Here is a 27,005-nt window from a genome sequence, read left to right on the forward strand (position 1 = left end):
ACGTTTGCGTCGCAATTCGGGAGTTGGGGGGATTGGCCTCCCCCCCCGTGCGTCCAACTTCCTGTCCCCCCTGCGGCCTGGGCTCCACAACCTTGCCTGAGCCTCGGACACCACTTCCTGACTCTCCGCTGGAGGCAGAGCTCTCCTTACTCTCTCCAGCGCTTGGGGATGGGCTGGAACTTAAGATGGGAGGGACTTCCCTGTATCCCTTGTCCCTTTGTATTAAGCAACAAACTTTCTGATATCAAAATTGAAACACATACACATGGAAAAGAGAGGCCACTGCTGTTGTTATATGTGTACAGTACTGTATATTGAATGCTGATCCCAGGCAAGCCCTGCTTGAAACCATCTGACCTTCAAGCTTCATATCAGTCACGCTGTGGCCAAGGGACAAAAACACCAGCTTTCCTTTGACCACTATTCAGCAACATGGTCCATCAACAGGGTGACCAACCCTCCAATCCCTAAAAACAGCTGAGCAACCTTAACATCACACTTTAAGAGTTCCATTAATGGAAATAGCTATTAGTTACCTCCTTCTAAAGTTATTTTCCATAGAAAGCAAATTGTAGTCCAGCCTATTAGAACAGCCAAAGGGTTAGTTTCTGTGCCTGAATGGCAACCACAAAGAAGTCTGTGCCCAGTTCTAGAGCCCTGGACTAATGCCGCCTTATCGTATAATAACCTGAATGGCTGGAGCAGAAAAGGCAATGATGTCATAGACCTGCTACTGAAGCTTCTAGAACAAAGGCAGTTGGAGTGAGAACATGAAGACCACTACAGGGGGAGAGTTGGTGACCACCTAATCCAGAGCTGCTGTTTTGTCATAAGGGCCATGATTCCAGCCGGCTGTAAATAGAAAACAAGAAACACAAAAAGTCTGCCAACCATCCAGACAATGATGCCATCTACATACAAGTCGCAGCCCTGATGAAAAGAATAAAACAACCCCCGTGAAGTGGGATCAGACCAAGGTAGCTCTCATGTTTCCTTTATAGCTTTTTAAACTAAAGGTGAAGATTGGCAAGAGGTAGATACTTGGCTTGCCAAATCTGCACCTGTGGGCCTCAAGTGTCTACTGTAGCAGTTTGTAGGTGAAAGGAAGAATGGATGACTCTGAACCTGCATTTGACCAAGTAATCCCTGGAAATGAAGAAATGCTAGGTACTGAAGAACAGAAACATAATCATGAAATTAATGAGAATTGCAATGAGATGTGCCAACCAGAGAGTGAAACATATTTTAGGAAACAATCCCGCAGCAGCAGCCCTCACATCCTAGGCCAGGAACAGGCTATTAGTTTGCTTGAAGAGACAGAACAACCTGTTGTGCAAGACTCCAGCTATGAGAGTGAACAAGTGGAGAGCAAAGAATCCCAGAATGGTAATCAACAACTGGAGAAACTGGAATCTCGGCATAGCAGGCAACAGTCCATTCATGGCCAGAATCCGCAGAGCAGAAAATCTTCCCAAGGGAAGGCCTTAGACAAAACTGAAATAATGGATGAACGGTGTTGGATCAGCAAAACAACAGGCATAAAAATGATATCTGGCAGTCAGCAAACTAGTTTTGTTTGGGGCCCAGAAACACTTGAAGAAATTCTGCGTCCTTTTCGTGAGGCTGCAATAAGCAGTGCTACTTATGCAAATACAGAAGTAGAACCACCTATAGCTCAAGACTCTCACTTTAGTATTCAACAACCAAAGGGGCAAGAATCAAGGCGGGCTAGTCAACTACCTATAGCAAACGAATCTCACCATAGTATTCCACAAGAGGCAGAGAGAAAGGAATCAATAAAAGGTTGGCAACAGACTGCAGTACATGAATCTTGCTGCAGTATTCAGCAGCCAGAGGGAAAGGAAACAAGGCAAACCAGTCGACAGGCTTTAGCAGAAGAAACTTATTATATTACTCAACAGCCAAAAGAGCAGGAGTCCAAGACTGGCAACCAGCTACCAAGAAGACATGAGTCCTACCAAATGCCAGAAGATAAACGAATAAAAAGACTGAAAAGAATGCACAAAAATATAACTGACCAGGCACAGCAGACAGATAGTGCAGAATCTCTGAGAAGAGAACTGTTTGAAAAGAGTCTACAGACAGATAGCCATGGCAGTTCAACAATTAGTGCAACAATTGAATTAAAAGGTTCCTGCCATGGCAGCCGCCAATCTAGCTTACAAAAAATTGATCAGGAGAGTTTTCCAGTTGAGTTACAAGATCTCTCTTTGGGCAGACAGCCCTCTGAAGCACCTGGGATTTACCATGGCAGCCTCCCACGTGAACTTTCCTTCAATAAAACCAAGCAATTTGATGTTCAAGACCTCCACCGTGGCAGTCTTCCAGCTCATTTACAACATGAGGTACAAGAATTCCGTCGGAGTAGCCTCCCTCTGGAATTGCAAGATGCCCTCCGCAACAGCAAGCCGGTTGAAATTCAAGAGCTCCGTTATAGCAGTATCCTCGCAGCAGTGGAAGATCTTGGGGAAACTCCTCTGGAGGCTGAGGAAGAGAATTTTCAGAGCAGTCCCCCGCTTGAACTGGAAGTATGCCACCAACCTAATCAACAGGATATTGAACAGGACTCCCAGCATGACAGCCAGAAGCCCCGAGAGACAGAATGCAAGGTGGATCAGGAAACTGAGACCGAGAGGCCCACTGCTTTGGATAGTAAGATAGCACCACTGAAGCAAAACGCCTCATTTGCTCAGCAAACATATAGTATCATTTCAATTGAGGAATCTACCTGGCTAAACAGACGATCTGGCAAATTAATAAGACACCTCAGTCAGCAGACTGATTGCAGTTGGCTCCAGGCGAATAGAGAGAGAGAAAGGAAGCTTGGTGATAAAGAAATGATGACAAGTTGTGAAACGGGGGTTCAAAAATCAACCTGCTCAAAGTCTGAAAAAGAAGTACAAGCACCTGCCTGGAAGGATATTGAGGAGTCTATGGAGCATGAGCCCTGGGTGGTCAGAAAACAGTCTGGTGTGTCTCAGAAAGACAGTGAAGTGTTCATTGCACTCAAATCACGAAGGGGCAGTGAACTCCGCACCCTGCCTGAGTCTCAGAAAGACATCCAACCACCTTCTGCAGCAGTGTCCAGGAGAGGAAGTGAGCAGCCCATTGTGCTTGAGTCCCGGAAGCTCAGTGAACTCCCCACCCTGCCTGAGTACCAGAAAGACAGCCAGCCACCTACTGCACCAGTGTCCCGGAGAGGAAGTGAGCAGCCTGTTGTGCCCGAGTCCCGGAAGCACAGTGAACTCCCGACCCTGCCTGAGTCTCAGAAAGACAGCCAGCCACCTACTGCGCCAGTGTCCCGGAGAGGAAGTGAGCAGCCTGGTGTGCCTGAGTCCCGGAAGCACAGTGAACTCCCAACCCTGCCTGAGTCTCAGAAAGACAGCCAGCCACCTGCTGCACCAGTGTCCCGGAGAGGAAGTGAGCAGCCTGGTGTGCCTGAGTCCCGGAAGCACAGTGAACACCCCACCCTGCCTGAGTACCAGAAAGACAGCCAGCCACCTACTGCAGCAGTGTCCCGGAGAGGAAGTGAGCAGCCTGGTGTGCCTGAGTCCCGGAAGCACAGTGAACTCCGCACCCTGCCTGAGTCCCAGAAAGACAGCCAACCACCTACTGCACCAGTGTCCCGGAGGGTAAGTGAACAGCCTGCTGTGCCTGAATCCCGGAAGCACAGTGAACTCCCCACCTTGCCTGAGCCCCAGAAAGACAGCCAACCACCTTCTGCAGCAGTGTCCAGGAGAGGAAGTGAGCAGCCTGTTGTGCCTGAGTCCCGGAAGCACAGTGAACTGCGCACCCTGCCTGAGTCCCAGAAAGACAGCCAACCACCTACTGCACCAGTGTCCCGGAGGGTAAGTGAACAGCCTGGTGTGCCTGAATCCCGGAAGCACAGTGAACTCCCCACCTTGCCTGAGCCCCAGAAAGACAGCCAACCACCTTCTGCAGCAGTGTCCAGGAGAGGAAGTGAGCAGCCCATTGTGCCTGAGTCCCGGAAGCACAGTGAACTGTGCACCCTGCCTGAGTCTCAGAAAGACAGCCAACCACCTACTGCACCAGTGTCCCGGAGGGTAAGTGAACAGCCTGGTGTGCCTGAATCCCGGAAGCACAGTGAACTCTCCACCTTGCCTGAGCCCCAGAAAGACAGCCAACCACCTTCTGCAGCAGTGTCCAGGAGAGGAAGTGAGCAGCCCATTGTGCCTGAGTCCCGGAAGCACAGTGAACTGTGCACCCTGCCTGAGTCTCAGAAAGACAGCCAACCACCTACTGCACCAGTGTCCCGGAGGGTAAGTGAACAGCCTGCTGTGCCTGAATCCCGGAAGCACAGTGAACTCCCCACCTTGCCTGAGCCCCAGAAAGACAGCCAACCACCTACTCCACCAGTGTCCCGGAGAGGAAGTGAGCAGCCTGTTGTGCCTGAGTCCCGGAAGCACAGTGAACTCCCCACCCTGCCTGAGTACCAGAAAGACAGCCAACCACCTACCGCACCAGTGTCCCGTAGGGGAAGTGAGCGGCCTGGTGTGCCTGAGTCCCGGAAACAAAGTGAACTTCCCACCCTGCCTGAGCCCCAGAAAGACAGCCAACCACCTACTGCACCAGTGTCCCGGAGGGGAAGTGAGCGGCCTGGTGTGCCTGAGTCCCGGAAACAAAGTGAACTCCCCACCCTGCCTGAGCCCCAGAAAGACAGCCAGCCACCTACTGCACCAGTGTCCCGGAGGGGAAGTGAGCGGCCTGGTGTGCCTGAGTCCCGGAAACAAAGTGAACTCCCCACCCTGCCTGAGCCCCAGAAAGACAGCCAACCACCTACTGCACCAGTGTCCCGTAGGGGAAGTGAGCAGCCCATTGTGCCTGAGTCCCGGAAGCACAGTGAACTCCGCACCCTGCCTGAGTCTCAGAAAGACAGCCAACCACCTACTGCACCAGTGTCCCGGAGGGGAAGTGAGCGGCCTGGTGTGCCTGAGTCCCGGAAACAAAGTGAACTCCCCACCCTGCCTGAGCCCCAGAAAGACAGCCAGCCACCTACAGCAGCAGTGTCCCGGAGAGGAAGTGAGCAGCCCGTTGTGCCAGAATCCCAAAGTGACAAATCACTTGGGACCACAGCCATGTTGGGTGCTGAAAAAGAGACTGAAGTACCAAGTGGTGCTCCTAGTGAGACAAATCAAGCAAAACGGAAAACTTCTTTTTCTGCAAAGGCTCAACAAACATACAGTATTATTTCCCTTGAAATAAATACCTGGATTAACAGAAGAACTGGCACATTAATGTCTTGTAGCAGTCAACAAACTGAGGGAAGCTGGCTTCAGGATTATATAGCAAAAAAACTAAGGCGTGCATCTAAAGGAAGTATGGGCAGGAGTGCTGCAGCTGAACCAAGTAAGTCTGGATCTGAGAGTGATGGAAAAGATGATGTAGAGCAGGAGCTCACCTGCAATAAAGAGTTTCCAACTGAGAATAAGGGGGCAACAGCGGATCTAATTGCAGCCCAAACCCTAATGTCTCCTGAAGAAGCAGAAGGAGAACTGTTGCAGCTTGCAAACAAACTTGCAGTGGGGAACCAACAGAATGAGATACCACCATCCCAGGGAGAGTGCATACAGGAGGATATGCCACAGTTCCAATGGGACAGCCAAAAGAGGGGGGTTCCAGAGCCAGATATGGTAGAGTCCCAGTGGGGCAGCCAGCAGGCGGTAGTGCAAGAATCCCGGCGGGGCAGCCAGCAAGCAGAGGTGCAGCAATCCAGGCGGGGCAGCCAGCAGCCAGTGGTGCAAGAGTCCCGGCGGGGCAGCCAGCAGGCGGTGGTGCAGGAATCCCGGCGGGGCAGCCAGCAAGTGGAGGTGCAGGAGTCCCGGCGGGGAAGCCAGCAGGCGGAGGTGCAGACAGAGAAGCAGGAATCCCGACGGGGCAGCCAGCAGGCGGTGGTGCAGGAGTCCCGACGGGGCAGCCAGCAGGCGGAGGTGCAGACGGAGAAGCAGGAGTCCCGACGCGGCAGCCAGCAGGCGGTGGTGCAGGAGTCCCGACGGGGCAGCCAGCAGGCGGAGGTGCAGACGGAGAAGCAGGAGTCCCGACGGGGCACCCAGCAGGCAGTGGTGCAGGAGTCCCGACGGGGCAGCCAGCAGGCGGAGGTGAAAGAATCCCGACGAAGCAGTCAACAGGAGGTCGTTCAACAATCCCGGCGGGGCAGCCAGCAGGTGGTGGTGCAGGAGTCCCGGCGAGGAAGCCAGCAGGCAGAGGTGCAGACGGAGAAGCAGGAGTCCTGGTTGGGTAGCCAGCAGGCAGAAGTGCAAGAATCCCGGCGGGGCAGCCAGCAGGCGGAGGTGCAGGAATCCCGGCGGGGCAGCCAGCAGGCAGAGGTGCAAGAATCCCGGCGGGGCAGCCAGCAGGCAGAGGTGCAAGAATCCCGGCGGGGCAGCCAGCAGGCGGAGGTGCAGGAATCCCGGCGGGGCAGCCAGCAAGCAGAGGTGCAAGAATCCCGGCGGGGCACCCAGCAGGCGGAGGTGCAAGAATCCCGGCGGGGCAGCCAGCAGGCGGAGGTGCAGGAATCCCGGCGGGGCAGCCAGCAGGCAGAGGTGCAGGAATCCCGGCGGGGCACCCAGCAGGCGGAGGTGCAAGAATCCCGGCGGGGCACCCAGCAGGCGGAGGTGCAAGAATCCCGGCGGGGCAGCCAGCAGGCGGAGGTGCAAGAATCCCGGCGGGGCAGCCAGCAGGCAGAGGTGCAAGAATCCCGGCGAGGCAGCCAGCAGGTGGTGGTGCAAGAATCCCGGCGGGGCACCCAGCAGGCGGAGGTGCAAGAATCCCGGCGGGGCACCCAGCAGGCGGAGGTGCAAGAATCCCGACGGGGCAGCCAGCAGGCAGAGGTGCAGGAGTCCCGGCGGGGCAGCCAGCAGGCGGAGGTGCAAGAATCCCGGCGGGGCACCCAGCAGGCGGAGGTGCAGGAATCCCGGCGGGGCAGCCAGCAAGCGGTGGTGCAAGAATCCCGGCGGGGCACCCAGCAGGCGGAGGTGCAGGAATCCCGGCGGGGAAGCCAACAGGCGGAGGTGCAGGAGTCCCGGCGGGGAAGCCAACAGGCGGAGGTGCAAGAATCTCGACGGGGCACCCAGCAGGCAGAGGTGCAGGAGTCCCGGCGGGGAAGCCAACAGGCGGAGGTGCAGACGGAGAAGCAGGAGTCCCGGCGGGGCAGTCAGCAGGCGATGGTGCAAGAATCCCGACGGGGCACCCAGCAGGCAGGAGTGCCACAGTCTAGACAGGGAAGTCAGCAGGGCAAAGAGCTGAAAATGGAGCAGGAATACAAAACCCAGCAGGTTTTGGGTGATGAATTTCATTTTAGTAACACCATATGGAAGACGTTAGGAAATCCAACCCAGCAACCTGATGAGTCTGCAAGCAAAGGAACTCTTGGGAGCTTATCGTCATACACAGAAGGTGAAGATGCAGCTCAGCAGACATATAGCATAATTTCTCTAGAAGATGGAATCTGGCTGAACAGAAAAACTGGTAAGTTCCTGTTCAGTCATGGTCAGCAGACAAACAAAAGTTCACTTCGTGGTGTTAATGGAAGAGCTGTGGAAGATGGCAGTGATAGAGGAGGAAGTACAAAACCCATCAAATCTGCTGTAATGCAATCTGAAGAAAAATCTGCAGAACCTTCCTGCTGTTGCAGTGTACAAACTGAAAGTTGTACATCAAGCATCAGCATTGTACAACCTTGGGAAGAAATGCAGGATCCTAATGAGAAAGTGATAAGCAGCCACCAGAGCGCAACTACGCTGCTGAGTGTAGATACATATGTTGATGTGGAGTATGAATCAAAGGTGACTTACAGTGTTGTTTCTGTGCCAGAAGGAAGCTGGATCAATATTAGAACTGGCAGGCTGGTGGTATCTCATACTCAGCAGACAGACGAGTCTTCCTTTCAAAAGCCTGGAACAGATGGTCAAGCACCCCAGAGGCGAGATAGCTACTCACCTGAGCTGAGCCATTATGACCTGAGTGATAGGCAGATCAGTGAAGGTTCACAGCCAACCTACCTCAGTGATGAACCGTATGAGGAACCTGTAATGCCTGGTGGATAGGAGGGCCTTAAGAGACTGGAGACGTCTGAGAGTTAGTTGACTCTGCTGTGGGAGAGGACCATGGCATTTTGGAGAGCAGTGGCTACAAGACCAAAAGTAAAGCTCCCAGGAAAACAGATGGCAGAATAAAAATGGGGAAACCTGTTTATTTTGTGGTTCATCTGCTTGAATGATGTTTAATGATTTAATAGCACCTGTGGGGCTGATCCAACCACCACCTATCTATCCAGTGCAGGGGGTGGCCCTGGCTGTCAGCTTCCTCCTCCTTCTCAGACTCAGTGTTGCCCTTACAGAACTTGGCAGGGAAGAGGATGGGGACAAAACTAGAATTAGTTGGCTCTGGCTGCACCTGCTGTTGGTCTCCCTGCCTTCTGCCCCACCAGTGCCAGTGGGCACCAGCCACCACCGAATAGTGATATTTCAGTTCCTCATTTGCTTGCCTCTATGACATAAAGATAAGGCCGAGACTCCAGTCCTGTTTAAAGATAATAGATTCATCACTTGGTAGCTGTGGCTTCAGGTGATTATTGTTCTGTGTGAACAAACCATCCTAGATCAAACCCCACCAACAGAATTATTCTACTATCTCACATCACCTCCAACACAGTCAGAGCTACCGGCTGATTAAAGTATTTTGACCGATCTGCCTTTAAGCAAATAATGCATTCATGAATGAATTAAAAGTAAATACATTTGCCTGTTACAAAAGGTCAGTATAGGTGACTTTTTGAGATATTGAAGGAAGTGTGAGATACCCGAGAGCTTGACAAATGAAAGATATTGTTATAAGGAAAGGTCAGCTGTAATCGTCCCGCCCCAATTCCCTATTATTGTGACACCCCAGCATGCAGGAGCCTGGAGGTGTGTGTGTTGTGAACAAGTATGCTCTTAATTCTAAGCTCTACCAATTAATTCTCCCCCTTGATTAAATCAACTAAAGCACCCTTCTGCAACCTAGTGCCCCCAGGTGTTTTGGACTGCAACTCCTATCAGTCCCAGCCAGTTGCATTCCAAAACATCTGGATGACACCAGATTGAGGAGAGCTGAATGAAAGGTCCTGAAGCATGCAGTCCTGTGCCTAATCCACTGGAGGCTTTTCCCACATTCAGCTGTGAGTCATCAAGTGTAGTACATAGATTGTCTCACTGTGACCTTCCTGGGTTATTAATTGTGCGATTTTATATGTGTCTATACAGAAGTAAGTTCCACTTGGAGGTCCCTATCCCCTCCACTCCAACCACTGCACTCCAGTGGCCTCATCCAACTCTTTATTGCTCTCTATGAAGCAAAAGAATCCATTGTATAAGTGCAGAGGTGTCAGGATCCTTGTAATCCTGAATCTATAAACTGATATGGTAAGTTGGATGTAATCTGCATATCTTTATATGAAACTATCTTATACTGAGTCAGACCCTTGGTCTGTTAGCCCAGGACTAACTGGCAAGCAGCTCCCCAGGCTCTCAGACCCTGTTCTTCCCATGTACCTGCAACCAGAGCCTTTTAGGGTTTCCTCCCCACTCATGCCTGTGAGAAGTGCTAGGGCCCCTCGTTTCTATTCCCCATAAGCTCTGCTGGCTAAAAAATTGAAGGACCCTCCCCCTCTTCCACGGTTTAACTACGGGTTGGTTCCTAAATCATTTTCTTTGCCCTGGCATTAAAGCAAACACCATGGATGAGAAATTGGCAAATATGCAAAAATGATTGTATCGATTTATAGATAAGCCTAATTTATTGTAATTTTATTGGTGTGAGCCACTCTGAGCCCAATTTTGACTGGGGAGGGCGGGGTATAAATAAAAAAATATTATTAATAATAATTATTTTATGATGTGTAGCAAATATTTTTATAGGTTCCAATTCCAAATAAATGAGTGTAGACCTGACCATTTGGTACATCTTTCTCATACAGGGTACATGGAGTATGCCCCTAGGAATGAAGGCAGCGTTCCTAACTCCTAAGACCTGATGAATTCATTATAGTCTTACTTCCAAATATATATGGTTAGGATTGTGCTGTTAGTTCCACTAGAGTCAGTGAATCTTACTCCCAAGTAAGCTGGCAGATTTTCAGTTTCAATATTCATAGAGGAGATCCCATGTTCAACAATACAGGTGGGATTTCCTACTTGTGTTACCATTTGTGTGCTCTGTGGGGAGTGGAAGAAAAAAGTGCAGCATGAGCGTAGAGACTCATCCCCAGTCTCACCTGAAGGTAGGGTCAGGAAAAAGTGTTGCTTAAGCATCCCAATAAAATACTTAATGAAAAAACAACAACCCCAAAACTGAGATGCAGCTGCTAAAACAAAAACAAGAAAAACCCTGACACTAGTCTTGGCTGCATCAACAGAAATATAGAAAATGAAGAGTACCACTCTATTCTTCCTTGGCCAGACCACGCCTGGAGTCCACTTCTGAGCACCACAATTTAAGGATGATATTGACAAGCTGAAATGTGGGCATAGGAGGGCAATCAAGATGATCAAGGGTCTGGAAGCCAAGCCTTCTGAGGAATGGTTGAAGGAGTTGGGGATGTTTAGCCTGGAGAAGACTGAGAGGAGATAAGACAGCTATGTTCAAAAATCTGAATGGCTGTCATGGAAGACTGAGCAAGTCTGTTTTCTCTTGCTCCAGAGGGTAGGACCTGAACCAGTAGCTTCAAGTTACAAGAAAGAGGATTGCAACTAATCAGGAAGAAATTTCTGACGGCAAGAGTTGTTTGACAGGGGAACAGTGTCCCTTAGGTGGTGGATTCTCCCTCCTTTGAGGCTTTTAAGCAGAGGGACAGATAGCCATCCAACCTCTACTTAAATACCTCCAAGGAAGGAGTGTCCACAACCTCCCAAGCGAGACTGTTCCACTGTCAAACAGCACTTACTGTCAGAAAGTTTAGTTGGAATCTCCTTTCTTGTAACTTGAAGTCATTGGCTCAAGTCCCTACCCTCTAGAGCAGGAGAAAACAAGTTTGCTCCCTCTTCCATGTGACAGCCCTTAAGATATCCGAAGATGGGTATCATATCTCCTCTCATGCATGCTTTAGTTGAGATTCCTGCATTGCAAGGGGTTGGACTAAAGTGACCTTCAGGTTACTTTCCAACACTACAGTGCATTGATTTTATTTTATTTTTTTAAAAAAATATTAGGTTTTACAACTAATTTTAAGAGTCACTGCTGGTGAGATAATCACAAAATAAATTCCCAATTACACCCCCACCCCACGACTTCCCCCAACTACCCTTCTGGTTTATACCGAATTCACTTCTCCTGCTTATTATCTTATTCCCTAATATAGTAAAGTTAAAGTTACACATCAAACTTCGCCATTTCAGCATATTCCATCAATTTTTCTTGCCATTGTTCTCTCTTTTCCACCTTTGAGCTAGTAAAATTCTAGCTGCTGTTGTAGCATACATAAATAATTCTTGTCTTTTGGCAAATCTTGACCTAAAATGCCTAATAAGAAAACTTCTGGTCTTTTAACCAAGGTTATCTTAAACATTCTTTCCATTTCATTATAAATGGAATAGTTTTTAATTATTTTACAATTCCACCACATGTGACAGAACGTTCCTTCCTTTTCTTTAAATTTCCAACATTTATTGGAGCTTGTTCTATACATTTTGCCATTTTTGCAGGTGTAAAATATCATTGGTACTGTACATCAATTTAATATAATTCTCTTTTAACAATATACAATATATACAGTGGTACCTCGGTTTATGAACACAATTGGTTCCGGAAGTCTGTTCATAAACTGAAGCGTTCATAAACTGAAGCGAACTTTCCCATTGAAAGTAATGGAAAGTGGATTAAGCTGTTCCAGACGGTCCGCGGAGTACTCAACCTGAAGCGTACTTAACCCGAAGCATGGGTGTAATTGGTTCCGGAAGTCTGTTCATAAACTGAAGTGTTCATAAACTGAAGCGAACTTTCCCATTGAAAGTAATGGAAAGTAAATGAATCCATTCCAGATGGGTCCATGGCGTTCGTAAACCGAAAATTCATAAACCGAGGTGTTCATAAACCGAGATTCCACTGTACAGTACACTGATTTTCAGACTGATTTGGTGTTATATATAGCCAATGTTGCCCTTACAATAACAGAACCAGAATACTAGGTTCTCCTAGTGGTATTAAGCACTGGTAACATGTAACTCCTGCCTCTGCTCTCTTGAAAGGTGGTGGCAACAAACATTTACAGGGAGAAATTTTATTTGCAGCCTCTTTCCCCATCCAGGGTATAACAGCTTTGCTTCTCTCCCTTTCAGCTTTCACTGGTGTCTAAGTGCAACAAGCAAATTTTCCTGCTTCACAAGGCAGAGGTTCAGTAGCAAGGTTGGAAGGGGTTCTGCAGACAGAAAAGGGGTGTCAAGAAGTCAGGCTTTTATTTTCCTCACCTAAGCGGATGGCTAGGTCAAAAAAATATTGGGATGCAGACGACTGTGATACCAAGAACTGCAGTGATTCACAGTCTATTTGGAATAGAAACAAAATGTAATGTACAGTACACCATAACTCAATGAAGACAACACATTTGCATTCATGCAACAGTTTTTGTATAAGTTTATTGATCAGTGTAATGCACAAGTTTTGCATGAATTCACATTCTTAAAAATGTAGATCCAGATCACGGCTGTTTTTGCTTCTAATCATATACTCCCATTATCTTTTGTTTTTATAAAAATAGCTTGCATTTAATTAGATAAAACTTATTTTTTCCTGATCTATGCATATCTGGACTATCCAGTAAATGAAGATTGTGTGCATATGTAGATCTAACCAGAAAATGAAACACCGATTTGCTTGCCCATTTTCAACGAAGACCGAACAAAAAACAAAAAAACCCTCCAAAGAAAAAGCACCACTTGCTGTGACCAAACCACTGTGTGCATCCATTATTTAGGGGACTATCTATTACTGTCCTCCCGCACACTTCTCAGCTACTCAATGGAGCTTAGAATGGTAGAATTGTAAGGTTGGAAGGGATCCTGAGGGGCATCTAGTCCAACCCCCCACAAGCACTTCCCTCTGGATCGTGCCAGCAGTGTACTTCCTATGTTCTGTAAGTTGGAAGGTGGGAATCACATTCAATACTCTGATAAACAGGTGTCCTTCCCTGGGGCTCAGGGCATATTGGCAATGGTACTACTCGCCTGTTATTGCAATTGCCACAACCCAGAGTGTGGCCTGGCATGGACAGGGAGAAAGAATGTGTTTTGGGCAGACAATTCCCTTTTTGTGGAGAGCAGGCTGTGTTCCTGCTGTGCCTTTTGCAGGTGATTTTGTGATGGAAGGAAATTAAAACAGTCACAGCTCCTGCATACCCAGGTAGTTCAAAAGTGAAATTCTAAGGAGAAAAGAGTGGTGATGTCTGCTGTTCTAACTGCATTCCTGATTACACCACAGGACCAATCTCCCCTGCCAAATTAATATGGCATCTAATGGACCTGACTGGTGTTCACTGTGTTTGACTCCTGTGGCATGACTTCTGAGGTTCATCAGAACACTGTAAAGCTTGAGGCTTCTGCAAGGCAATCCAGTTGGCAGCCTCTCTTTCTGATTGCTTCTCCCCAAAAGGCCACCTCCCCGTCATTTCCAAGCACAGTGCCTGAACACAAAGAGATCCAACGGGCCTCCAGGATTCCATCAGAGCTCAAATCTCCGCTCCACCTCGTTAGCGATCATTTTCGCAATGGCAAGGGAGGAGGTAGCAGCAGGCGAAGGGGCATTTCTGACATGGAGGACTCGGCTGCCAATGTCTCCAGTGCCTCCGTCAAACACAAAGTCGTCAATCAAGTTTCCGTCGTTGTCCAAGGCCTGAGCTCTGACACCAGCTGGGCCTCTGCAAAGAGAAAGGAGAAGTTGGGCATTCAAACAGGGCAAAGTGGACCTTGAATTGTATCTCTGTCTATCACAGCTCATGCAACAGGAGACTTGGGACCCAGCCTGCTTGCCTAGGAACAAAATGCTTAAATTGCTATTAGACCCTACAGGTGCTCATATGCTGTTTTAAGTGGAAACTGCATATCTCAGGCGCTTTTTAAATTTATTAGATTTATATACCATCCTTTATCCAACATCACCGTCGGAGGTGGCATGCCTCTGAATGCCCAGCTGCTGGGAATTGCAGGTCAGGAGAGCCCTGCCCTGCCGTCGCTTTCAGGCTTCCTAGAAGAGGCATCTGTTTAGGAAACAGATGCAGGACTTTGGTCTGCAGCCATGTCTAAATCCCCAAAGGATTACCTGAGTATATCATTGATGGTAACTTCTGGTATAAATTTCTGCAGCTGCTTCACCTGAGCACTAAGGAAACATGCTCTGTACATTTCTCCCATTCCATAAGAGAAGTTCCTCAACACCAGCTTCCATAGGCCACTGAGGAGGGAAAGCAACATTTACTGCAAGTGGCTTCCATTCACACAAACACACACAAACATGTACAGTGGTAACTCTACTTACGAATTTTTCTACTTACAAATTTTTCTACTTACGAATGGAGCTCCATCCGCCATCTTGGATGCTGTTTAGATAGGATTTTTTCTACTTACAATTTTTTAGATAGGGTTGCTTCGACTTACGAATTTTTTCTCCCAATGCATTCCTATGGGATTCGACTTACATTTTTTCCGACTTACGAATGTGCATTCAGAACGCATTAAATTCGTAAGTAGAGGTACCACTGTACATACACAAGTGTAAAGGAAAAATGTAAGCAGAGCGGTTAAAAAGGAAAGAAATGCAAAAAAGTGTAAACGTCATCATATGTAAACTATTTGCAGTTACCATTCACAAAGCAGGGTGGATAAAAATCAATTACTTTTTAAAAGAATAATTTTTAAAAATGGATTTTTTTCATTTAAATCAGATTTTTTTGTTATTTAAATCGGATTTTTAAAATAAAATGCTTTTGGAGGAAAAATCTTTCTAAAGATAGTTTTCTATTTAAGTTACATTATAGTCCAAGGGCTATTCATCAGGAAATAAGGATTTGTTTTAAGTTCTTCATGTGTGCGAAAACTCAGTCTAAGGTTTTTTTATTTATTAAAAAAAATAGTTTAACCACATCAGTTAACAAACATGAATACATATGCTATAATGTTACTGTTTTAGTTAAATAATACTGTTTTAGTTAAATAAATTGTTTAAATTGTTATTAAGGAAATTCCAATAAAGTGCAGCGGAAAAGTTGTCCAAATATAAACAATAATTTCATAATTATCTGTCTATGTACTGTATTTCTAATAGTATAACAAAATCAGTAATTTTTGATATAACTAAAAACTACTCTGAAAATTTATTTTTCCAAAAATGAAACCTTCAGCTGGTTGTAAATATTAAGATTATACTAACAAGAATGAGTCTGTAAAAATAAATTAAAAAAAATCAATTCTTCCTGACTAATCAAGTCTTCCTGACTGGTGATTTAAATCGATTTGTTTTAAATAAAATCCACCCTGTCACAAAGCCTTGTTGATGACAACAAATAATCCTAACATTGGTAAGCTAACTAACTCCTGTAGTGGTAGAAAAACTAATCACCCTGATTCAGGCCATTTAACATATGCAGTGTTTTTGTGTGTTTCATTTACCTCTGATCTCTCTACATACACACTTTTCTTGACACCCCACGTGTATAATATGAGAAGGCATCCCAAGGCAGCCCTGTTTAGGGAAGCTTTTAATGTTTGATGGATTTCTGTATTTTAATATTTTGTTGGAAGCCGCCCAGAGTGGCTGAGGGAACCCTAGTGCCCTCCATCTTTCCCAACATCAAGGTCTTTTCCAAGGATTCTTCTCTTCTCATGAGGTGGCCAAGTATTGGAGCCTCAGCTTCACGATCTGTCCTTCCAGTGAGCACTCAGGGCTGATTTCCTTAAGAATGGATAGGTTTGATCTTCTTGCAGTCCATGAGACTCTCAAGAGTCTCCATGGGCGGGGTATAAATAATAATAATAATAATAATAATAATAATAATAATAATATATTATTATTATTATATTTGGCAACTGAGGATTACACATCATGCATCTTATGAGCTGGACTCTCTCCTGTAGAAACTTCTACCATAAGAAAAAACCTGTTCAACTTTGAAGGTGCTACCAAACTCTTGTTTTTATAACAGCTATGGTAGTCCCTCACTAACATTGTATGTGACAGGTGTGATTAATACATTTAAAAACAGTGACGAGATTAAATGGTCCTTTTGCTCCTTAGCTCTGAGAGGCAGCAAAAATCAAGGGCTCTGCGGCTGGGCCAGGAGGATGTCCGGTGGAAGAGGAGCCAGCAAAAAAAAAAAAAAGGTTTAGAAAAAGTGTTACGAAGTAGATCTCATTAAATAAGGCGGTGTTGGGAGAAGCCTTAAATGAGAGGAGAGCACGGACAACGGAAATATTTGTGTTGTGTTGAATGGGGGCAGGGGGGGGGGAGAGGAGGAAATGTAGCCAGAGGACTTCATATGTGAGGGCTAGGAGCTGGTGCAGAGCATGAAGCTGGCTGGCTTAAGAGGAAAGAGCAACAATACAGGGGGAAAATATATATTAGAGAAACTGTACCCACCCCCTGGTGTTCCCTGCAGCACCAGAAATGCACATGCTCAACCCATAACACCCTGGAGACCAACCAATGCAGGAAGCATGTCTCCCTCCTCCATTGCCCATAGTAAGCAGCGCAATGCTTCCTGGGATTACTATGGTTCATACTACAAACTGCAGAAAAGGGGGGTAGGGCAGAGGTAGTGAGAGTCTCGTTCTTAACCTGCAGATGAATGGAAAGAGGACACTACCTGTAAGCCGCTGCGTCTACAAAGTCTTGGAAGCTGAAGTCATAAAATTTGTAGCCCTCTCGCTTGAAGGCAAGCACAGCATTAGGCCCGAGCCAGACACTGCCATCCATCCTTGGGGTGAAATGGATACCCAGGAAGGGGAAACGGGGATCAGGTACCTAAAGCACGAGAAACACACTCGGGAGTCAAGACGCATTCGAAAGAACCACACACTGCATCACGCAAGAATGGCCCAAGGAGCATCTCTCTGAATGGCACAAACCAAAGAAAACATTGAAAAGAAGAGAGCAGGCTTGGCTCACACCCACAAACCCTCTTTTTAAATGAAAGCTGGGGATCTGGTAATTATTGTTCATCAGGTGGAGCTCCCCCCCCCAAATGTCTCAGTGCCAATCTTTGTGGAGCCCTTTAGGCTAGGCACATCACATGGTAAATATGAGCAACAACACTTGTAGTCACGAACTTCTTTTCTGCTCTCCCGAGAAAGATTAGTGCATGTGTGGACCTAAATACATCTCCGAGGGTTGTGTCTATTGAGATACAATCTCTTACTTAGCTAAATGAAAGGTAAAGGGACCCCTGACCATTAGGTCCAGTTGTGACCGACTCTGGGGTTGCGGCGCTCATCTCGTGTTATTGGCGAAGTGAGCTGGCGCACAGCTTCCAGGTCATGTGGCCAGCATGACTAAGCCGCTTCTGGCGAACCAGAGCAGCACAGGGAACGCCGTTTACCTTCCCACTGTAGCGGTACTTATTTATCTACTTGCACTTTGACGTGCTTTCGAACTGCTAGGTAGGCAGGAGCTGGGACAGAGCAACGGGAGCTCACCCCGTCACAGGGATTCGAACCGCCGACCTTCTGATCGGCAAGCCCTAGGCTCAGTGGTTTAACCCACAGCGCCACCCGCTGTGGCTAAATGTACAGATACATAAAAATCAGCATCTGGAGGGGAGCTTTTAAGTCAGAATGGAGGCAAGGGAAATTGGCACCAGTAACATGGAATATTCTGGGAAATTGCTTAGAGCAACCAGCATTTCCCAAATATACCCTCTCTAAAGCAGACTGTCAGGAGTATGGGCAGGAGTCAGGCTCTGGGGCCTGTAGTGCCTTGCAGGACTGGGGCCTGCCTCAGCTTGTGCTGGGGAAGCAAGGCGTGGCCACACAGGTGAAGCCCTCAGCTTGTGCTGGAGAGGCAAGGAGTGGTCACTCAGGTGAGGCCACTTGAGATCTCACTGCATCTGGTGGCAGGAGCTGGGAGGGATAAAAGCCCAGCCTTTCCCTTCAGCTCTTTGCCACAGCGACACTATCCCTGCCTGGTTGCATCTGGCCTCCTGCTCCTTGGACCCTCGCCTTGTCGTCGCCTTGCTCCTCGACCCTTGGACCTTTGCCTTGCTTCTTGTTCCTTGATCCTTCGCCTTGCTCCTTGCTCCTGGGACCCTTGCTTTGCCTTCGCCTTGCTCCTCGACCCTTGGACCTTCGCCTTGCTTCTTGTTTCTTGAGCCTTCGCCTTGCTTCTTGCCCCGTGGACCTTCGTCTCTGCCTTGCTCCTTGACCCTGCAACTGCCTGCTGCTGGACCCTTAGCCCTGCACCTGTTCCTGCTTCATCACCATCTTGCCTCTGGTCCTGACGCCCGCCGACCGGACCGTGACACAGACTGGTTCAGATCAGGTAATTTCAATATCTATATAACTTTCCCACCGGCACTGTACGAGTCTTTGACCACCAAAGCCACAGGACTCATCTTCCGGGTGGTTGAGGATTCTCACAAGAGGACAATCCCAAGGTTCATTAGAGGAAAGCCAAAATAGTTCAAATAGGCTAAAGTATGCAGAGTGGATCTGCCCTGAAACTACAGTGTAAGGCCTCTCACACCATGTCTACATTTTAGTAAATATTAAATAAAATATTAAATAAATAACACCCAGAAGCACCAAGAGCTTTCTCAAGCTCTCTGTAAATTGACGTACCGGATAAATATTTCCTTTTACCAAATAGCACTTCTCTGGCTTCAGCACCAAGTAATCACCCCGGAATGGAACAATGCGAGGCTCCGGGCTGCAGCCACTGATCTGAGAGATGCGGTCCGAATAAAGCCCTGCACAGGACACAAGATGCCGACAATGGATTCCCTCCCCCTGTGCAAAAGAAGATGTCGAGACTCAGCAAAGCTATAGCACCATCGAACATCATCACAAAAGCAGCTGAGCCGCTGGGCTGCCTGTTTATCCTTCCATTTCCACACCTCCTATCCTGCTGCTCCCCATTCTTGAAGGTACCTGTTCTAGTGTGACAGGTGGAGGCGAAGAGGCCTGATCTTGACCAGGAGTGGTCTGACAGGCCAAAGAGCAGTTGGAAGGCTCTTCAGGACCACAGAGAGCTCCCAGAGGAGGCTGGTGTGGCTTGCTGATTGCTAAGCTAGCAGGAATTAAAGGTGTGGAATCCCAGCCTGGAACCCCACAGTTCTCCCTTCTCTGTTTCTTCACAGGCAGAACTGCAGATTCAGGTTCCACATGAGAGGCACTTGAGGTCCTTCAAGGGCAGAGTCATAGAATCATAGAATTGTAGAGTTGGAAGGGACCACAAGGGTCATCCAGTCCAGCCCCTGCTATGCAGGGATCTCAATTCCATGACCGATGACCATCCAACCTCCGCTTTAAAATCTCCAATGGAGGAGAGTCCACCACCTTCCGAGCGAGTCAGGCACCACCCTCTCTTAAGACTAGACCCTGAGCAGGGAAAGGACTATGAAGCCCTCGAGGCAAGAGCTGCTTGACTCACATTAATAACCGTTTTTGCGGTGACGACAGCAACCGTGGTATTTGTATGCTTGACATGCGACAAATGCCAAAACACGAAGAAAATATTGTGCACTCGAAAAGTAAAATGTAATCTGAAAGCCTGGACTTACCTTTGAGTTTCTAACAACAATTGGATATTTCATCCCTGTAAATAATAAGATGAAAATTATAAATGGCACACATAAAACAACGGCATATAAACAGAACATCTGAGCAATACAGAAGAACTTGTCAGGCAGATTCAAGGCCCTACTTAGGGCAGCCCAGGCTAAAAAACAGCTGCGCCCTGCAGAATGGAACAGGAGATTTCAGCAACCTTCTAATTCCAGGGTCAGGATATTTGTCCCTCTAGCTCAGTATTATCCGCTGCGAGGGGGAATAGATCTCCAGCATCTCAGCCAGAGCGGAGTGGGGCAAGAGAGATTGGGGATTGAACCTGAAACCTTCTGAATACAAGGGAGGTTCTCTGCTACTGAGCTAGAGTTTCTGGCCTTAAAGAGAGACTAGCTGCTCTTTCAGAAGTGACCCACAAATAGGCACGTTTTCTATGTACCCACAATCCAAAATAGACCACATCTTGCACCGGAATCTGAACGGGCCAAACAAAGAGAATGTTAGCAAACATTTTCAGAGAATGGCTTCAGTTCCAAGGCGCCAGTTGTGTTTTCAGAATACTTACAGAATACCTACTATAAACTAATGATTTCCTATTGAATTGCAAGGAAGAAAAGTTTACTGAATTGCCACAGCTCTCTCAGCTACGGCTACTTTGAATTTAGGCTATGGGCTAGTTCTGGAATTCTGCATTTCCCAGGATGGTCTCTAAAGCAATTCCTGCATCCACCTGAAAACATTCCACGTCGCTCTCCCAGATCATCCCATGAACCTCCGGAAGCATGGATCTCCGGAAGCACCCAAGAGGCTGTGAGCTCCAGGACTGCATATCGCCACAGAACCTCACAGAGGAAGGCTGCCAAAGTGGGAAGGAAGGACAAAACAGTCGGCGGGAAAGCTCCTGACCTTCTTCACTTCCAGCAGGACTTTCTTTGGCCACCTCCATGCCCGTCACCTCAAAGTCCGTCAAAACAGTCCCTCCGGCTGCCTGGAAATCCTCAGCGTAGGCAAAGGCCACCTGCCTGTAGTTCACAATGCCTGTGTATGGCGAGTCCAGGGCCATCAAACCCTGAAAAGACATTCAAAGGGATTTAGGGCCGCAGAGAGTTTTAAAGGAGGAGGAAGACAGAAAGGCCCCATTTCAGGCCTGCTCAGAAGCTGCCGGTCCAGATAGGCTCCTAAGCAGCACTCTTGAGCAGGAAGCAATTAGGACAAAGGACCCTCCAATTCCCAGCCAGCCACTGCACACCAGCTGCTTGAGGGTCACAAGCAGGAGAGAACTTGTGGGCTCCCCACAGAAATTTGCTCGGCCACTGCGGGAGGCCCCCTTTGGCTTGGTCCAGCAGGGCTTATAGAAGTCCCTGTGTAGCCTGTGGACTTTTCCTGGGCGAGGAAGTTTGAGTCTCCATCACATTTGCGTTAGCCTCCTTCCACTGAGCTACAGAAATTGATACAAGGCCAATTAAAAGTGTCTCCGTGGATATGCTTTTCCTCAGCGGCATCTGCCATGTGTGGAGGGGGTCGTGGTTTCAGCCGCCAGCATTTCAAGACAGGGCTGGGAGAAACCTGTCTGAAACACTAGAGAACCGCTGCCAGTCAGTGCAGACAGAGCTGATCTGAACAGCGAGTGGGCAAGCTTTCCCGGCTGAAGGGCCTGATCTTTATCTCCTGCGCCCGTGGCAGGCTAAAGTTGGCAGGTGGGTGTGGGCGCCCATCTGTCAACCATCTGGTGTCGCAGCGACATCACACGCTTTTCTTTGAAGAACCTGATTGTCGGGACCTCAAAGCAAACTACAGGGCTTTCAAAGAGCCCTCTGTACATTTGTAAACCTCCTCACGGGAAGATGTTACCAAGGGCTTTCTGTGCTTCTCCTTCAAACCCCAGAGGTGAAGGAGCCTCTTTGAATTAGCTCGCTCCTGAAAGCTGCTTCAAAGGGCACTTTTGCATAGCATTTTAACCCTCACTAAATGAATGAGCAGAAATTGAATCCTGCTGCCAGGGAACAGAATCATGCAACCAATGCAGAATTAAATCCTGTCTTCATGCCCATCCGCTGAGGTCACTACCATGAGTGAAGTTTGGGGGAATATGGCCTCAAGGTCCATACTGGGCTCCATGATAGGCTATTGCAGGCCAGAATAATAATATAATAATAATTTATTATTTATACCCCGCCCATCTGGCTGGGTTTTCCCAGCCACTCTGGGCGGCTTCCAACCGAATATTAAAACAGTACAGCATTAAACATTAAAAGCTTCCCTAAACAGGGCCGCCTTCAGTTGTCTTCTAAAAGTAAAATAGTTACTTATTGCCTTGACATCTGCTGGAAGGGTGTTCCACAGGACGGGTGCCACTACTGAGAAGGCCCTCTGCCTGGTTCCCTGTAACCTCAATTCTTGCAATGAGGGAACCGCCAGAAGGCCCTCGGTGCTGGATCTCAGTGTCCGGGCTGAATGGTGGGGGTGGAGACGCTCCTTCAGGTATACAGGACCGAGGCCGTTTAGGGCTTTAAAGGTCAGTACCAACACTTTGAATTGTGCTCGGAAACGTACTGGGAGCCAGTGTAGATCTCTCAGGACCGGTGTTATGTGGTCCCGGCGTCCACTCCCAGTCACCAGTCTAGCTGCCGCATTCTGGATTAGTTGTAGTTTCCGTGTCACCTTCAAAGGTAGCCCCACGTAGAGCGCATTGCAGTAGTCCAAGTGGGAGATAACCAGAGCATGCACCACTCTGGCGAGACAGTCCGCGGGCAGGTAGGGTCTCAGCCTGCATACCAGATGGAGCTGGTAGACAGCTGCCCTGGACACAGAATTAACCTGTGCCTCCATGGACAGCTGTGAGTCCAAAATGACTCCTAGGCTGCGCACCTGGTCCTTCAGGGGCACAGTTACCCCATTCAGAACCAGGGAGTCTTCCACCTCTTATCTAGATGGATCAATGGTGTGACTCAGCAGAAGACATGTTCTTATGCTCCTTTAATGGAGGTTGGTAATTCAAATGGGGAGGTGAACAGCTGCACTGGGCTTCCCTTGATCCCAACCCGCTCTAAAAGGTTCCTAGAACAAAAAAAATAGGCATCGCGTCGAAGAAGGTCGCGCACCCGGCAGTAGGGCTCCTTCGCTTGTATTTCTTTGGAAGAGATGAGTTTCAGTCCGCGGACCTCGTTCTGCAGGCCCCTCTCATACAGCGCCTTGAGTCTCGGAACTTCTTCCTGTTCAGCTGCAACTATCAGCTGCAGAAGAAATAAAGGAAGTCACAATGCGGAACGTGGGCCAGCCAGAGAGTAAAAATGCAACGAAAGAGCAAAGGTAATGACAACTGTGCTGTGTAGGATGGAGCAGGAGTAATGCCATGTTGCCATCTTAATTAAATACAAATTTAATGGAATGGAAATGGATCCTCTTTTCAAAAACCTGGCATAGGTGAAGGCTCCAGGTTTCAGCAGAGCAGACTGCAGTGATTCATGCAAACTGGCTGGTGACGGGTGAGCGTGTTAGGTATCATTTGTCACAAAACAGGAAAAGGGTGCAGATAACTTTAAGGACATTTTCTATGAGTTCCGCGTGTGGTTTTCCAGGCTAATTAGACACAGCTGGTGATGGGTATAAAGAGAAAAGTTGCAGTTTGAATTTGCCTGCAGAAAGAGATCACCCACGTGCTTTGGGTTTGTTGTTTGTATAGTCGTAATAAAACTCTTGTCTGAGTATTTTACACTAGTCTCGTGGTTCTGTTGTCTGCTGCCAGGGAAAATTCGCTCCCAATAGAGCGTTTTTCAGAGGTGAAACGTTTTATTTAACACTGTCTCATGAGAGAAAATAGTTTTCTTCAGAGGCCAAGGATTTGCAAAGGTTATGAACTGGCCTCACATCACAATGACTACCTTTTGGAAATGTGGGGGTATGTACTGGGTGTTTTCCCCAATATATCCTTAAAAGATCAAGGACTCAGCTCATAGCTGCCAAGTTTTCCCTTTTCTCGCGAGGAAGCCTATTCAGCATAAAGGAATTTCCCTTTAAAAAAGGGAGAACTTGGCAGCTATGACTCAGCTAGTAAAAATAAAATGTTATAAATGCGTTATAACACTGTGACACCAGGTGGCGCTGTAGAGTCAAAATTGGAACTCTCTGAAATTTTCCACTGTGAGCATTACAACAGTTTTTTTCAGAGCATTTTCAGAGTGGTTTTTCTTCTACTGTATAGCTATATCTCATCCTGGGTCCAGTTCATGATTAGGGCTTCACTGAGCAAAACCCCTAATTTAGACCAGGAAACTCAAGTTAATTCATTGCCGCTGTACCACTCCACACACTGCATGGCCTTAGGAGACTGTTCTTACGGCAGTCAGAAAAATCAAATGCATAAAGCAAAAGTGTAAGGCATGGGTAGGCAAACTGAGGCCCGGGGGCCGGATCCAGCCCAATCGCTTTCTCAATATGGCCCGCGAATCAGCGTGCTTTTACATGAGTAGAATGTGTGCTTTTATTTAAAATGCAACTCTGGGTTATTTGTGGGGCATAGGAATTCATTCTCCCCCCCCAAAAAAATATATATATAAATATATAGTCCGGCCCCCCACAAGGTTTGAGGGACAGTGGACTGGCCCCCTGCTGAAAAAGTTTGCTGACCCCTGGCGTAAGGACTCTTTTGACCTACAGTGCTCTACAAGGATATTAGGAGTTGCTGAAACAGAAAATCAAAAAGTGCAGCACCTACCATACCTTGCCGCATTGTTTATACGGGATTCCCTTTTGGTCGCAGTACTCATAGCAGAGGGCAGCCCCCTCCACACACAGCTTCGCTTTTAGAGATCCCGGTTTGTAGTAGATCCCACTGTGAATAACACCACTGTTGTGTCCACTCTGATGGAAGGCTAGTCGGAGAGATGTGTTACAAATAAGGAGAAATGTTGAAATACACGCTGCATGGACCTTTATTCTTTTTAACTGTCGGGTGAAATACATATTTAAACCGCCAGGTGATTTTTCAGACTTCAAGCCATGAGAAGTAACTATAAATGTGGTGTAAACTGACCAGAAATGTATAAGGAAAAGTCTGCAATAATGAATTAGCTCGTTCCCCATCCACTGCCACCACCCCTCCAAATTGCCCTCCCCCCCCCTTTGCAATTAGGCTCTTACTGGTGACAATAAATCTTCCTCCAAGCCTAATTTTGGTAGAAGAAGGGGCAGGGCGGAGAGCACCCCATGTGGCATATCCAGCCATAGGTAGGCCTATTAAGATAAGTGGGAAGTTGTGTAAAATTGGCCCGTACAGAAAAAAGTTCCTGATGGGAGTGTGCCTAACTGAACGATGCCTTTTAGTAAGCCATTTAAACAACCACCACCAAATCTGGAAGATGGGGCATGTGGAAGTTAAAAATGCATGAGGGAAACGAAAACGGAAGGCGATGAGCTCTTTTATCAGATCCAGATATCATACCCAACTCCTTCTCCTTTTCCAGCACTCCAAAAGTGAGGGATGGATGTCGCAGGCTCAGCTCCCTGGCCGATGCCAGCCCCACAATTCCAGCGCCAACGACAGCCACATCAAAGGTGCTATTAAAAATGTGTTTGAGAAGGATGATAATCACATGCTCCACACTACCAAAGAACTTATTTTGGTAAAAAAGCTATCAGACAATTTCCGAGAGGGGTGGGTTTTTGTTTTCCATTGATGTAAAGATTAAGATTTTTTAAGTAAAAAAAGGATGAAAGTTATAATGAATGTGGGGTGAGCTGTTCACTCTCCCAGTACGTCACAGCCCGTGCCAAAATCCCCGCCGTTTAAAAAAAAGATGGAGAGTGACATTATACGCATTTACACCATTAAAGATTGTACTACTCTTCTGTTCCCCTAAAAAGTCATTGACTGTCTTTAGGCCGAGAAGATGGAAGAGCAGCAGGGAAAAGGCAGAATGGCGATGACTTGGACGGCATCCTGTCGATGCCCCAGAACTAATGAAGGAACCAAGCATTGCAATTCCACACAAAAGTATGGAAGATCCTGTGGTCTCCTCTGACTGGCAGCTGCTCTGCAGCTTGTCTTTCACATCACCTGTTGTCCTGTCTGACTCTTAAACTTTCATTTATCGGTTACCATATGTACATCCTGTGTCTCATTTTATCATCACAGCCCTCCACAACCAGGTGAGGAGCGCTCTTAAGTTCTGCTCTTAAGGCTGTTCCCTAGGAGAATAATGATCATGAGGATCGTTTTCATGTTATCTTACAGGTAGGTAGCCGTGTTGGTCTGACGTAGTCAAAATAATAATAATAATAATAATAATAATAATCCTTTCAGGTGCTACTGAAAGGATTTTTTTTAAATTTTGTTTCATGTTATCTTGTTTCTGTTTGTTGGTGAGTCGCTCTGGTTTGTCTTAGCGGGGCCAGAGGAAGCGACTATGAAATGCAGTAAGTGATGGTGGTGATGCTCAGGGCCGGATTTAGCTCTGATGAGGCCCTAAGCTACTGAAGGTAATGGGGCCCTTTATATGTCTTCCAGAGACCAAACTTAGTTGGTCTCTAAGGTGCTACTGGGCAATTTGTTAATTGTTTTATAGAAGCAATTGATATAGAAATGAGCAAACCAGTGATATTTGCGGGAGCAGGCGGGGCCCATGACTTACCTCACAGGAGCCTAAACCACATAGAACACTGTTGCTGTAGGTAGGTTTTATTTTATTTGTTTTTTTTATCTTATATTTTGGAAATGGACATCCAGGTTTTTGTTTCCTTTAAATATTTTTTTGGGGGGGGGGCAAGAGAGTGAGGCCCTAAGCCAGGCTTAGGCAACGTCGGCCCTAAAGAGGTTTTGGGACTACAACTCCCATGATGCTTAGCTAACAGGACCAGTGGGCGGGATGATGGGAATTGTAGTCACCAAACCTCTGGAGGGCCGAGGTTGCCTAGGCCTGCCCGAAGCCAGAGCTTGCTTAGCCCTGAATTCCCCCCGAAGCAGAAGCTGCGCCCGCCGGTTCCCCTCCTCCCTGTGGCGCTCCTGCCCTCCCGGCCTCGGGGTCCAAGGGCAGCCCGCCTAGCCCGCCCCCCGCCCCGTCCCGGGCGCCCGGCCCGCTCACCTCCCGGGGGTCCCTCCGAGGTGCCTGGCGGGGAGAAGGCGGCCCGGGGCCGGGGGGAGACGCAGCCAACGCGCCCGCCCGCCCTGCCACAAGGCCCGGGCGCACAGAGGGGCCATGATGCCGGGCTCCGGGTCCGCCTCCCTCCCGA

At 47.8% G+C, this 27,005-nt stretch overlaps 2 protein-coding genes across 2 annotated transcripts; one reads left to right on the forward strand and one right to left on the reverse strand.

Moving 5' to 3' along the window:
• LOC118077555 (serine/arginine repetitive matrix protein 2-like) lies at positions 1-10,881 on the forward strand. Its single transcript, XM_060270014.1, has one exon. It carries the CDS (start codon positions 1,110-1,112, stop codon positions 8,082-8,084), a length of 6,975 nt encoding a protein of 2,324 aa, XP_060125997.1. The 5' UTR covers positions 1-1,109; the 3' UTR covers positions 8,085-10,881.
• Positions 10,882-12,615: 1,734 nt separating this feature from the next.
• L2HGDH (L-2-hydroxyglutarate dehydrogenase) lies at positions 12,616-26,983 on the reverse strand. Its single transcript, XM_035097529.2, has 10 exons — positions 26,858-26,983; positions 25,219-25,334; positions 24,498-24,649; positions 22,880-23,011; positions 20,685-20,847; positions 19,775-19,809; positions 18,834-19,001; positions 16,865-17,022; positions 14,326-14,457; positions 12,616-13,924 (listed from the first exon to the last, which is right to left on the reverse strand). The coding sequence occupies exons 1-10, from the start codon at positions 26,971-26,973 to the stop codon at positions 13,729-13,731; spliced, it is 1,368 nt and encodes a 455-aa protein (XP_034953420.1). The 5' UTR covers positions 26,974-26,983; the 3' UTR covers positions 12,616-13,728.
• Positions 26,984-27,005: the final 22 nt, after the last annotated feature.

The sequence above is a fragment of the Zootoca vivipara genome, chromosome 1 (genome assembly GCF_963506605.1).
Source record: "Zootoca vivipara chromosome 1, rZooViv1.1, whole genome shotgun sequence".
NCBI lineage: Eukaryota > Metazoa > Chordata > Lepidosauria > Squamata > Lacertidae > Zootoca > Zootoca vivipara.

Excerpts from the sequence above, each read along its gene's own strand:
- LOC118077555 (XM_060270014.1), top strand. The coding sequence starts at position 1,110 with ATGGATGACTCTGAACCTGCATTTGACCAAGTAATCCCTGGAAATGAA.
- L2HGDH (XM_035097529.2), bottom strand. The coding sequence starts at position 26,973 with ATGGCCCCTCTGTGCGCCCGGGCCTTGTGGCAGGGCGGGCGGGCGCGT. Across the intron at positions 20,848-22,879 it reads CGAAGGAGCCCTACTGCCGG|GGTTTGATGGCCCTGGACTC; the intron begins GTGCGCGACCTT and ends ATGTCTTTTCAG. Across the intron at positions 17,023-18,833 it reads TAAAAGGAAATATTTATCCG|GTACCTGATCCCCGTTTCCC; the intron begins GTACGTCAATTT and ends CTCGTGCTTTAG.